Source organism: Thamnophis elegans, chromosome Z (genome assembly GCF_009769535.1).
Source record: "Thamnophis elegans isolate rThaEle1 chromosome Z, rThaEle1.pri, whole genome shotgun sequence".
In the NCBI taxonomy this organism is placed as follows: Eukaryota; Metazoa; Chordata; class Lepidosauria; order Squamata; family Colubridae; genus Thamnophis; species Thamnophis elegans.
In genome coordinates, this window is record NC_045558.1 from 107,079,266 (window position 1) to 107,093,121 (window position 13,856).

General features: G+C 40.6%; 1 protein-coding gene across 2 annotated transcripts; it reads left to right on the plus strand.

Moving 5' to 3' along the window:
* Nucleotides 1-1,026: 1,026 nt before the first annotated feature.
* On the plus strand, nucleotides 1,027-8,585 carry EMC10 (ER membrane protein complex subunit 10). 2 transcript variants are annotated; one of them, XM_032237584.1, is made up of 7 exons: nucleotides 1,027-1,317; nucleotides 3,003-3,069; nucleotides 3,752-3,864; nucleotides 4,477-4,581; nucleotides 5,996-6,177; nucleotides 7,257-7,350; nucleotides 8,452-8,585. In XM_032237584.1, the coding sequence occupies exons 1-7, from the start codon at nucleotides 1,195-1,197 to the stop codon at nucleotides 8,557-8,559; spliced, it is 792 nt and encodes a 263-aa protein (XP_032093475.1). In that variant the 5' UTR covers nucleotides 1,027-1,194; the 3' UTR covers nucleotides 8,560-8,585. The 2 variants fall into 2 exon arrangements, with proteins under 2 accessions (XP_032093475.1, XP_032093474.1); XM_032237583.1 differs by having other exon boundaries at nucleotides 1,155-1,317; nucleotides 2,988-3,069.
* Nucleotides 8,586-13,856: the final 5,271 nt, after the last annotated feature.

Below are 13,856 nucleotides of genomic sequence, written 5' to 3' on the forward strand. Positions count from 1 at the left end.
AAGTGGGGAAAAAGACACTGGAGACATGGAGGCTGCTTGGAAAGATGGTTTTAATGGTTGACATGGCTTGAGTCCTGAACAGAAAAGATGATCACATGCTTCAATGTTGGTGGAGAAGAAGAGAAGGGAAAAAAGGGAGGAAGAGAAGCTGAGTCCCTGGTTTTATGCCCTCTCTGGCCTTTGATCTTGAGCTTGTATTTTGATTGTTGTCAGACTTCCATGGGCCCATACAGGGGCAACTCTTTAGGCTGCGTGAATCCACGTTTGGTTGAGTTCTCATTATCATGCCTTAATCCCATTACTCTGGAGCTGAAGGGGAGAACTCTTTATTATGTAAAGTGGACTAGCTCAGGCTTTAATGGCTCATTGACAAAGGGGGATGGGCAGGAAGCTGCAGGCAGCTATTCTGTCTTTTAAAACATGTTTCTTCCTTTTTACATCCAGAGAAATATTCTGCCTTTTCAATATTTCCTAGGATATTTCGTTTTTCTGGAGAGGGCTGGGTGATAACTTCCTACACTAGGATATTTCATTTTTCTAGGAGAGGGCTGAGTGCTAACTTCCTGCAAGTAACTGTTGGTTTTTCCTGCAAATACACGCGATTAATTTTGATGGTTACTCTGTTTGCTAAGTAAGGGAGCACAGCAGGAGACTCTAGTTCGCTCCGTCCCCACCTTTTGATACAACCGATGCTCTACTTGGGAGCATCCATTATATTCTACTTCCTTTAGAAACAGTTGTAGCATCCAGTATGCTAAGGTCATACAAATCCAAGTTAAACCTTCCCTTTTTCTGACGGGTCTAGAAAAACTACAGGTTGTTATATTATCCTTTCACCGCCGTCAAAAAAATAAGAGGAGACAATGGTCGACCGTTCTGCAGGAGATTAAAGGAAGAGGCGCAAGAAAATTCATTCGGCACCATTATTTTCTTGTGCAATTTCTTCCCCATCATTCGAGTCCGCTGTTCCCTACGTCATCCATTCCTTCTCAGCGCTAGCAGCTGCGAGACGAACCAGCGCCACGTGCGGCGCGATCGGCGAGCGAGCCCTTAAGACAGAGACTCAAAGCGCCGGTGATTGGCTTTCGCGCAGCTCTTGAACGCTGCACTTCGGCCCCAGAGTGCTTTGCGCGTGCTCTGCCTGTCCTCCCCCGCTTTCGTCTTCTTCAGATCACGTGATCCCTGGAGGGAGCTATGGCGGCTGCCGAACGATCGCTCTGCGTCTGCCTCCTACTTGTCCTCGCCCTCCTTCTTTCCCCCTCGCCTCAGGTTCTTGTCCGGGCTTCTGCAGCCTGCCGGGGAGAGGCAGTTGTCAAGGTAAGTCTCACGATAACATGGGTGAGTGCAGAGCTGACCTGGGTTGTCGAAAGAGAAGCTCCTTTATCTCCAGGACATAAACTGTGCAAGACCGGACCAAACGCCAAACTGGTGTTTTCATAAGGAATTGTAACAAAATATCCACAGGAGTGCTGCTTCTGAGTCTGGATGCTTCATTTTAGCCATAATTAATGGTTGCAGATAGGTTCCCCCCCACCCTCCACCAGCACTATTTCAGCTGGTGGCTCCCTTTGCATCTTGTGGCAGTGAGTCCCATAGTTTAACTATGTACCGAGTGATGCCTGTTTTGAATCTCCTAATATGCAGCTTCATTAAATGGATTGGGACCTGGAGTTATGAGAGGTGACAAATATATATATGTATTCTTCACAAAACGTTCTTTGTGGCTGTCTTTTCTTTTAATAAGAAAAGAGATGCAGCTTCGTGAGTTCTGCCATTAATATTTATAAACTGAGTATAACTACTTATTACTCAAAACTAAATCACAATGCATCAAGGTATTCTGATTTGGGGAAGGAAGCAGCTTAGCAAAAGAGGTTGGGGCTTAAGTGCCATCTTGGCATAAAATATTGAACAGATGTATTAATTGTATGTACAATAACTGCTACTTTGGGAGCTCAAGATGGATTACATGGGATCTCCTTCATTTTATCCCCACAACTACCACTCTGTGAAGTCAGGCTGAACTGAGAGAGTGACTAGCCCAAAATCATCATAGGATTTCCATAATTATAGATGGACTGAATCCTGAGCCCCTATGATCTTTCTCAAAACATTTTAATTGTTAAGCTTCCCCGAGATTTAGAAGTTGGTGGATAGCTGCCTTATTCTAAATCATTGCTGATATATCCAAGTCAGCATTGGGAGATCTGAAAGACCAGGCTAGGGATTGAGCATTATAAAGCAGTGGTTCCCAACCTTTTTTGGCACAAGGGACTGGTTTCATGGAAAAGAGTTTTTCCATGGGCAGGAGAAATGGTTTCTGTTTTACTCACTCATTTGCCACTCATCTCCAGCTCCAGCCTGGTTCCGTATAGGCCACAGACTGGAAGTAGAAAACCCCTGGCATAGAGAATATCTATGTGGTTTCTAGGGATAAAAAAGAACTTGATGGCACATATTATCTAGCTCGGAGTTATATTCAATTGTCTGAAGCAACTCTCCAGGATTTCCAACTGGAGAATTTGTCAGCTAATGGAAACTTCCTTATCTGCTTGAAAAACTATTTCCTGGCAACAATCTTACAGGTTTGGATAATGGAAAGGAGCTTCTCAAAATATTGGAAGGTATTTTATATAAAAATTCAGTCAAAAGAACATGTGAATTTGAGTCATTTCTAATTTTGCCTATGCCTAGTTTAAATTATCTTATTTGATTATATAAATTCTAGTTAGGAAAGCTTATTCCATAATAAATATCATAGACTGGAATGCATCGTAGTTTTGTGGGTCACATTTAATGCTGTAAATCTGTGGTCTCTTTTTACAGGTGGTGCCAGTGCAATCACCAAAAACTCAAAGTACTGTTTTAAATTATGGGCAGAAAAGTTTTGCTATTATGTGGGATGTAGCATTAGCGCACATAGGGCAAAATTCGGGTCACTGAAGCTTGGAACAAATTATAGGAGCTTTGCAACACTCATGTTCTAGTTCTGTTGCTTTCAGTCTGGTGAAGCCCGAGATTCTGAAACTTGTGGATTGAATCTGCAGCTGGAACATTCATTTGAGTTGGGTGAGTGTATATCGCGAGCATGGGCAAGCTTGAATTGGACAATTTGCCCATATTAAGTAGCAGTAATTAGGCCCATTTCATAGTCACGTTAGTTTCTACTTTTCATAGGCCCTTTATGCATACAAATACATATATTAAGACACTACTGAAACCTTGAGTTCTCCATTGCAAATATGCAAAGGTAGACAATATTTGAGTAGTAAGCGCCTCTTTTAGGCCTGGTTCACTATTTTCAAATTACTCCTGAACTGAGGGTTATTATTATTTACATTGGGAAGGATTAAGACACATGCTAAACTTGGGAAAATAGATCCTGGGTTTTCCTTCTAAGAATGGCTTTAAGGAGCAAAATAGATGCCTTAAATATCTTAAAAATCTATACAGTCATGTGCAAGTTCATGTTGAAGTTTAACTTTGTGTGTAATTATTGAAAGGCAGCAAAAAAAACCCAAAAACCTTTGGACAGGGTGGGGCCCATGAGATGCTCACTTCTGTCCTTATTGTATTAATGTGTTCTGCATATGCTAAACAGGAAAAGAATTGCATTGGCAACAGTCTAAAAAATAGGGGAGGACTTTGGAGACACACTCACTTCTGTATGTTGTAAGTGGCTAAAGGTCATTTATCTAAAAGGAATAAGAGTAAGACTCCTGAGACTAACTTGTGTTTCTTTCTGCTGAAGATGATAGCATTCATTTCAAAAAACGGGGTACAATTCTGTGGAATGTGGGTCCTGAGCCTAATCTCTCCCTAAGCCAGAAGCAGTTAACTGAAGATGAGCGCAACAAACTTAGGGTGAGTGGGGAAGCCAAGGGAGAGCAGCTTTGTTTTACTTGTTTTAAGGAGAAACATATTAGAATGGGGGCACTTTGGAAGAAAAGTAGCTTCTTTCTGAAAGGAAGAAACAAGTTTATTTAATAGAGTTGGAGTAGTATATAGAGATCTTGTGTTTCATTGCTTTCCTGCATGGAAGCCTAAGGGATCTTAGGCAGATAGGTTTTCTTAGCCAACACCTTTTCCCCTGATGTAAGCTTAGGAGTTGACAAACGTTATGGGTGCTAGGTATAAAAAATAGTTTTACAAAATTTAAATCCCAAAAATCTTGTCAAGTGATTTAAAAATCTCCCCATTTTTAAAGAATATAAAATTATATTTAATTTTGAAATTCCATGCATCTCATTCACGATGCTGTGGATGCTTGGATGTTTTCTATCATAATTAGGCATTGAAGCATAGAAATTTAGCAACCTTTGGAATTTTAAAAATTATAATTATTTGCTTCTCAACGGAAGCAAAAATAAACACTACAAAAGATACTCAATGTAACGAGTGTAATTTTTATCTCCTTCTAATAGGATGAGGTAGTGAGTCTCTTAGTGACTGTATCCTCTTTTTTCACAAACTCAGGAGGTAGCTGCAAGGGGTGGTCTGTACCGCTTAAGAATCCCACGACAACCTCTGGGGAGCATTGAAGAGAATGCTGCTGAATATGTCACCACTTTTGTTAGAGCGGTAAGTGTCTTCACTGCTTTTGAATTCTTGCACCTCTATAAGGACACTTGCCTAGATCCAGAGGTATGGAAAGTGCTCCATCCAATGTGCCAAGCCCCAAATATGCCAAGTATTCTGGACCAATGTTATCTTAAAAGTACCTTTACAAAATGTTAGAGCAGTGTCATACTGAGACACTTGCACATCACTAGACTGAAAGCAGCTAAAAAAAATTAACTCCTAAACACTTGTGAGCCGATCTTGCCTCTTTAGTAAAATATCCAGATGTAACATCTGCAAAGGTAGGAAGGGGGAAACTGCTTTTTCTTTCTTGGTTTGTTGAGGGGTAAGTGAATATGGGCTTAGGTTCATGGAGATGATTCCCCCCCCCCCCCAACCTTAAATACGGTAGTCTCTTGTGGCATATCCTGTATTAATCAGGAGATCATCTTCCTAATCCTGATGAGGCTGTTCTGAGATTATTGAAGGGGGAGATAATAGAATAACCTTCTCCCAATTGACTTTAGCTTAATTCTGGGATACATTGGCAAAATCATGCATCTTTACTTGGCAGCAATGCAGAAATAGTATTCCATTGCCTTCTGAGTTTTATTTTCTTCCCAGTCCCTAGAGATTTCTAAGTAATAGAAACTAGAACTTGTTTTTTTTGCCAGCTAAGGTCAACAATATGCTGATTGATAGGAAGACAATATTATGGTGGATTGTGGCTGGGGAGATTCAGGTTCTGAGCCAGTCACTGTGTCTTCCTCATGTCTTGTGTACTTGGATCGCATTCAAGTTTTTTTGCAGTCTGAGGGTACACTTTTCAGAAAGAAAAGCCAGCTTTGAGGGCCAAAGGAGAGATTAATAGTAATGCATTGATAAGACAAGAATGGCCAAAGATAAATGTTTGACCATTTCCTGTGAGAATTGCGGGGGCTTATGTGTCCACATTGGTGTTTTAGAAAGCCTTTTCCTCCCCACAAATATGAAAAAAAAAATGACACCAACGTTTTGGCAGTGCAGTCTGTGCAGGTTTGCAGAAGTGAGGCTTAGGAAATTACTGGCTTTGCTTAAAGGACCATCAAGATATAAATATAAGAATAAGCATTGCATTCTTCTTTTGAAATCTGTCTCTCTGGTCCAACACTGGTGTCTCCTGAGAGGGAAAGCAACCTTGCAGAATCTCAGGGTTCTGAAACTAAATTCTTTTCCTGAGAAGTTGCGGTCTGGGATATTTTTTGCTGAAGATGTCATATGTGCTGTTAACAGGCTGAGGTGGAATGTAGGAAGCCAAATTCAAGAAAGAGTCACCCCTGAAGTGTTTATGGTCCCATTCATTCACTATTCCATAACTTCCTTGCTCACGTGCATTGATTTGGAAATGCTAAGAAAGGCAGAGAAATGATATTGATATGTGTTCCTTTCCTTGCAGTGCTCACTGGTCGAGTCTCATCTGTCAGATAGGCTGTTCGTGCACACAGACATCGCTGGCAACATAATTGGCCTCTCTGCTGTCACTATTCCTAGCTCTTGCCACGGAGCTGAAGTGGAAGATGTGGATCTGGAACTCTTCAATACTACCATTCTCCTCCAGCAGCCCATACCAGCAGCCGTGTGAGTATTTTTTGACTCATCACATGAGAACGCAGGGCCTCTGCTGATATGTGGAACTCACTGCTGCAAGATGTATTAACAACAGCTAGTTTAAAATGAGATCAGGCAAATGTATAAAACATAAGAGTGGCTTTTAATCATGAATCCCTACCAGGGATTTTGGAAGGGAGATATGCTACTAAATAGCTTTTATTTGGGGCAAGGTATGATCTGTTTGGATTTCCCAAAGACTCATGATTGCTCCCTGGGGATATAGGAAGTTTGACTTGGTTTCCTTCATTCAATTTCAGATATACTTTTAAGAATTTGAAAGATGGAGGAGGAGATGGTTTCTAACTAGAATGTTAGATAACCTGGGTACCTTGTATAAGGCATCTAAAGTTAGATTATGGAAGATTTTTTTGAAAGCAGAGATTTGTGAGTTAAGAGCAGGATTCCTCAATTGGAATATAAGAAAGTGACCAGTCTTCTTCACCAAAATGGGATGCAGGAGCTTGGCTAAAAGGCAGGGGTCTCCTCTGGCCGGATAGGCAGAAAGATTTCTAAGTGGTTTATTTGCAGAGAAGTGTGAATCTAGAGACTTGTCTCTGATTTTAAACATGCAAATTAGAAAGGCAGCTTTCATTGAAGTCCGTTACAGGTTTAGCTTCGCACTGAACATTAGAGATATTCACCAGTCTGCCTTTTTTGAAGACTGGGTGTAAATTTTGAGAGCAGGAAGAAGTAGGGCAGAATCATATCTCCAGTTAGGGGAAAGGAAGGGAGCAGAGTTTTGAATATATTCCAAAATGGGGAAGTTTATTAAGATGGATCCAGTGAATTTCAATATATATGTTACTGGCAAAGCATGATTTCATTGACTAGTTTTAATGAAGGAAACAGCAGAACATTTGGAGTGTAGTGTGTTAATGTTTTTCACACTGGAAACACTGTTGAAAATACATTGGGGCCCAAATATTCCATTTACTTTTTTTAATACCTGTCTGGGCTTCTGCAGCCTTCTGTGAGTCCTGAGTACTGAAGGATACTTTCTAGTTTTGTTACTAATAGTTTTTTTTTCTCTCCCCTTCTTCTGCCAGCCCTGAAACGGCAGCATTTATTGAACGCTTGGAACAAGAGCAGGCTCAGAAAGCCAAAAATCCCCAGGAGCAGAAGTCCTTCTTTGCGAAATATGTAAGTGTTGTACTTGGGGGGGTGGGGGGGGAAGGAATAATAGAAAGAGCAGGCTCCGTTCTTTTTTCCACCCTTGTAGCGCAATGTTCTCAGTTCCTCAGCCTGCCTGCTGTCTCATTTCTGAATCGAGCCAGGCAACTGTTGCTGAGAAATGACAGCTTCCTGCTTTGATATTTCTTATCCCCAATCCCTGCAGTGGCATATAATTCTGGGTGGAGTTGCACTTCTCCCAGTGACCATCTATGCAACGTTCCCTAAGAAGTTCAGACGACGGCCCTGAGCAAAAGTAATCCTGCACCTGGCTCAACTCACTTTTACCTTCTTTGCTTGGCTCCATTTAGCTTGAACTCTTTCAGTGCCTCCCTGTGTCACCTTGGAAAACAAAAAGGCTACACTTCTTTTGGAGCCAACCTTGATACTGGGGAGGGGAGAATGTGTGTATGTGTGTAAGGTGACTGCAGCATTCACCCAGGTGTTACCTTTGTGTTCACTGGTCCAGAGGGTAGCATTTATCGGTTTTTTTACTCTTTTTTTTTTGATCAATGCATTCTGAGAATAACTGCAACCCCCCAAATTACATTGCTCAATAGCTGGCTTTCTTGAAGTTACTTTAGCGATTACTTGCCCTGAGATAGCTTGGACTCGACCTCCTCCGCTGCTAATTGGCTGAGAACTTTCAAAGTAAAAGGGTGCCTTTCAGGGCATTCTTCTTAATTTTCAGTTTGCTACTCTCTGGATCTTTATTTCCTGATATGATAGAATTGAGACACCCTTTTTTGGTGGCAGGTCCTTTCTCCTTCACGGTAGACACAGACACTTCTTCCTCATTGGCTGCACACGGATAAGCTCAGCTGTAAATCTGGTGAAGGGTTTCTTGTGTTTGGATTTGAAAGAGGGGTGGCAACAGGATGCAGGGAGGGACAAGAGCAAAAATAGAAACTGGAAAGTACTGCTAAGGGGGAAGATTGGGAACTGTAAGAAGCTGTGACCACTTCCAAGATGGAAAAGAATGAGATGGATTATTACCCACAACAAAGCCATATGTTTTTTAATATAATATATATTTAATATAACATGTATATATTTCTTTCTCTCCTACAGTGGATGTACATTATTCCTATCGTGCTTTTCCTTATGATGTCTGGAGCCCCTGATGCAGGGGGGCAAGGAGGGGGCAATGGAGGCAGTGCTGGGGGAGGGGGGCGATAAAGGACAACAAAGTAAATAAATATTATTGGAAGTAAATAATGGGACTCTCTTTGATTTGTGGGAGCAAGGCTAGTTTTGGGTTATAGAACGAAAGAGCTAATATTTTTTATGCTTGTGTGGCATGTGGGAGGAAATGCGTTAATCTCACTTTAAATCCAGGGTGGTTTCCTTCCTAAATGATTATAGTAAGCTGTAAATATCTCTATTGATTCCACAAGGTACATGTCTTCCATAAGGTAGTTTCAAATTCTGTTTTCAGGATAGGAAATTATATACAACCACATATTCAAATCCTTTTTTTAAAAAAAAATCTAAAAATTTAAAGTATTATTTCCCCAAACATTAAGACTAAGAATTTTCTTCTTTAAATATTCTTTGACTATTTCTGACCCGGAAGAGGTTGAAAGCACTGAGGATTTATAAGCTAAAAAACAGATGATGCAAATGGTATGCTTAGAGAAATGAGCAAGGGTTAATATATTACATTGATCAAATCAAATAAGAGAGAATCAATTAAGCTGCCTAGCCCCACGCACACTGCAGACAAAGACAAGAGCCGCTTCAGAACAATTCAGGTGACACATTCTCTTTCCTACTAGTGCTATGGCTGTGCCACAGAAGTTCATGGCAACATATATGGAATCTGGAAAACCTCTCCCTCCCTCCCCCCCTTCAGTCCCCAGAATCCCATTTGAACATTGTTCTAAGAAGGCATTATCTAACTTCTACTTTCTGTGGAACATGGTATAAAGACAAATGTAAAGATTTCTTATAGGCTAATGAAATAATGACTTTTGAGCTTGAGTTTCTTTTCCACCCTCTTATCTTACATATCTGGTTGGTTGGGAATTACCAGCCATCTAATCAATGCCCAGCTCTAACCAATCAGTCAAGGAAAAAAGGAGGCGGTGGTTCAGCTGAGACACTGAGCTTGTCGATCAGAAAAAGGTTGGCAGTTCAGCGGTCTGAATCCCTAGCGCCACGCAATGTAGTGAGCTCCCATTACTTGTCCCAGCTTCTGCCAACCTAGCAGTTTGAAAGCATGTAAAAAATGCAAGTTGAAAAATAGGAACCACCTTTGATGGGAAGGTAACAGCGTTCTGTGCGCCTTTGGAGTTTAGTCATGTCGGCCACATTGTCACAGAGACATCTTCAGACAGCGCTGGCTCTTCAGCTTAGAAACGGAGATGAGCACCGCCCTCTAGAGTTAGGAACGACTAACACAAATGTGCGAGGGGAACCTTTACCTTTTACCTTTAATCAAGGGAAGAATGCCTGTTGCTGACTTCCTGGTTTTGAGTATACAGAGGTCAAAGTTGGAAAATGTGCAGCCTGTGGACTATGTGTGCCTGACTTGCAATCCCCTGAGTGGGTGAGGCCCAGAGTGTTGTAGGGAGTGTTTGGAGAGAATTAGGGTATCTGAACAAAATAGGTGCCTTAAGCCTTACACGTATCTCTAATACAGTGTCCTATATAACTGCATTTTGGATTATGGCCCTGAACCCCTTTGGAACTGCCCCCCCCCTCAAAACCTAGTGTAATAAGCCCAAAATAGAGTTGCACCCATTTTACAGTCTTTGGGGACTTGGCTCCCTATCCACCTGACTAGGGTTTGACTCCCTCATTTTGGTCATGGGGTTTGCACTATCCTGTCTGTTCCAGTCGGCCTGTTTTTGACTAGTGACTGTTAAGAATTCTCATGACCTTCATGAATCCTTGCCTCTTATGACTGTTTTGATCTCTACAAGACATTCCCACTTCTGGATATCAGAGCAGATATGATACTGGATTCCACGCACATCCACAGTCCAGCTATGCAGATACCTACCTACCTAACTGCTTTCCCCCAGCTACAAAACAACTTCACAAAAGCCCAGTAAACATTGAGTTTAAGGCAGAACTTGGTGGGATGGTATGATTGAAAAATACGTTTCATCAGGCACAGTAGTTGATTGCCTTGTCAGGACCTCTGGCTTGTTCCCCCCTTCTCAGGCCTTGTTAAATCTAGAAGGATGGGCGATAATAAGAAAGATCTCATTTGAGCATTTCATGCTCTGGTTCCTTCTAGGAGTAACAAACATCTATGAAAAAGCTTTTAAGAAGTGGCTGTGGCAGCCAAGATAGCCATAACTATATGTGAGTGGACAGGGACTTCCTGCAGTTAGCTTCAGTAAAGAAAATTTAGCCATCTATACCGTTATCCATTAATAGCAAGAGAAGGGTATATTGAGATAGTGGGGCAAATTATTTCTACATTTTGTTGAAGAGCAGCTGGATGGTGAGCAGGCCTTTGAATACTAAAAGAATCATGCAGTTCCTGGTTCTCATCAGTTTTTGCACTTAAGATTACCTTTAGGTAAGTGGGCTTTACTTACCTGATGCAACTGAGAATCTGGCTGTATGAATCTTCCCACAATGGTAATCCTGATCGGTGTGCACAGAACACGAGTAAAACTCTTCCTACTTATGACCCAACTTGGTTCAGTGTAGCTACGTATAATTGTATCCACAGAAACCACAAAGGAGCAGAACGTAGAGAAGTTTAATTCTAGAATGTGGCACAGAGTTGTAAGGCTCTTTGGCTTCTGGAGGAAGATCAGGCTAGTTGTGATGCTAGCTTCAAATATTCTTGATAATTCTTGAAAATTAAAGAACACTTTCATCTTAATTGAGACCAGGAGAAGATGGGTATTGCATGGATTCAGAATTGTGGCCTGGGACGGTCCAGTAAATTATCTGAGGATTTTATGTGAGAGTTAAATGGTACAATTTAAGATGTGTTTGCATGGCTGTCAATTATAAGCTTTGCTTGTTGTGCAAATAGTTTATATAGTTAACAACCTGTCGATTGCTTGCTGATTTTCAGTGAGATGGACTCCATGTGAGACACTTCTCTAATTGCATAACTGGAATAAAATAAGGCCCTATCCTGTTGCTTGGGTTGTCTGTAGTGAAAAATGAGAAAATAGGTAAAGTGGGGGGGGGGGTAGTCACAAAATGCTTTGCAAAACACTGAAATTCACATGTAAGTTATATAACTACATTTGAAATCTTCCAGAATTTACAGATTTTCTTGCCTATTACTGTTCATAGCTTGCCAATTTACTTCAACTGCCAAGGATGACATTGGATCTAAGGCCAAGTGGGATTAGAAGATAAATTGAATCCACAGGTGGTCACCTAAACCAGCTGCAGTTAGAGAATTAACCAGTTGATACATTTTAGCATAAATAACCTGTCTAAAAAGAAGTTCAAGCTTGAACCTTTCTGGGGGTAAAGGCCAAATTTATAGCGCTAGATGAAAATGGAAAGGTGAGTCCACATGGCTGCCCAGCATAGTTCTGGTAGGGACACATCAGGGAAATACCTCCGATAAAGACTGCTGGTGCCACTTTTGTGCACTAAGAGAGGATGGTTGTTCAACCAATTCATATCAAAATTTAATTGTCAATATCCATTTGCAGAAATGCTGGGAGGAAAGGCTTTCTTTTGGTCTGTTGGTCTTGGTTAAAAGGTGTTTAAAAATCCAAGTAAAAAATGGGAGAGCATGATGGATATCTAAAGAATGAAGTGATGTTTCTGATGGTGTTGATTGGCTGAGAAAAATAGATGGGCAATACAATGTCTTGATTCAAATAGGTTAAGATCTACTTTGAAAAAAAAGGAACCGTTTGGGTAGAGAGATCTTTGTAAAGACATCATGCTCTACTTCAGTGAGGTAAAACAGCATGACTTGGCTCTCTTTCATAAAGCTGTACTTTGAAACTATCTCTTTTATTTTCTTCAGCTTTTCTTCCCTCTAATAATGACACAGCTAACCTATCATCAGTATCAGGTGATCAGGACAAGGGACCATGGAAACCACAGCTCATATCCTTTATAAGGATTCAGAGACTCATAACTCCTTACCTCACAAAATAGTCAAGAAATTCTAATCTCCCTTTGATACAGCTGTTACTATGAGATCAGTATGATACAATTTCTTTGAAGGCATCTAAATTCTGCTATACTGTTTGTAAAATTAGGGATACTTTGATCACCCTTCAATGATATTACCAGTAATTATAATACATGATTACATCTCATTTTATTTTAATGTTTTAATTTTTATTCTGGTCTGTGACCATCATAAAAGATTCAACTCATCACCATCATCCTCTGGAGTTCTTGGGAGAGTTTTGGGACTCTCTTGGGAGAGTCAGAATGGTTATTTTGGGATTCTGTAGAATCTGTGAAATGATCAATAGGATTTCAAAGTCCATGTACTTTGAAATGTATGGGGAGCATCAAATCAAAGCAGCTGTATATAGTCTAAGCAGAATCATAGCCCATGACTCTACTTAGTATGTAAGCAATGTCAACATCTAGTTAGGACTTCTGCATATAGTATTGTGTGCTCTTTAAATTTGAAACACTGGTGTGTCATTTGGTTGAGATGTGAATAGGATGAAGAATTTCTTCCTGAGGAAACTTTTTCAAACCTTTTGAACTATGTCCAGGGTGTCATCAGTATTACAGCTAAGCAATCCATCCTCATTGAAGAGAAGGTCCTCAATTTTAGTCTTAGCTTCCATTGTCAATCCAATGGAGGACAGCCAAGCATGGTGATGTGGAATGATAGAAGATTCTGTAACTCTGGCTGTGGATCAACTGCATGATGAGCCATATATAATTCCTGTTTTGGCAAAGTGTCATGTTTCCGTATGAAAAAACTATTTTTCTATTTACCTCTTATTCCCTGGCAGAGGAATTAGAAATGGGATATTTTCTTCCACAAATAAACTTCAAGCTTAATAAATGGCAGTGCAGAGGGAGGGAGCTGCTCTCCCCAGTTGAATTTGCAGCCAAGGTGTCAAATGTAGGTGCAGAATTATATTGACAGTGGCAGTGTGATTATGATGCCTCCATTATAACTAAGATAGGTGATGAATTTTGGAATAAAAAAGAATAAGGATAGAGTATCGGCCTTTCTGAAGTTGGGTGTTGGAAAGACTCCTGAGAATACTATGAACAGCCAATAAAACAAACACATGGATTCTCAAACAAATCAAGTCAAGAGAGTTCCTACTCAGAGTGGGGAAAAAATTGCAAAATGTGGACCTTGTGGCTATATGATTAAAATCCAAATACTTGTTTTAGGATGCTGAGCTATCCTATTGAGGAAGTTTTGAATTATGGGTAAAATAATGAAAATGGGGGGGGGGGAGAAGTCCAATGATGCATAAGTAGAACCAGCTGAAGGGTGAATGTTATGGCAGTAAAAAAAAAAAGAGTTTTAGCACAGCTATGCCTAGTCA

What these genes read in the sequence shown, in the direction of transcription:
- EMC10 (XM_032237583.1), top strand. Translation starts at nt 1,195, where the DNA reads ATGGCGGCTGCCGAACGATCGCTCTGCGTCTGCCTCCTACTTGTCCTC. An exon ending in GGAACATTCATTTGAGTTGG is followed by an intron (nt 3,070 to 3,751) that starts GTGAGTGTATAT and finishes TTTCTGCTGAAG; the next exon opens with ATGATAGCATTCATTTCAAA. An exon ending in TCACCACTTTTGTTAGAGCG is followed by an intron (nt 4,582 to 5,995) that starts GTAAGTGTCTTC and finishes CTTTCCTTGCAG; the next exon opens with TGCTCACTGGTCGAGTCTCA.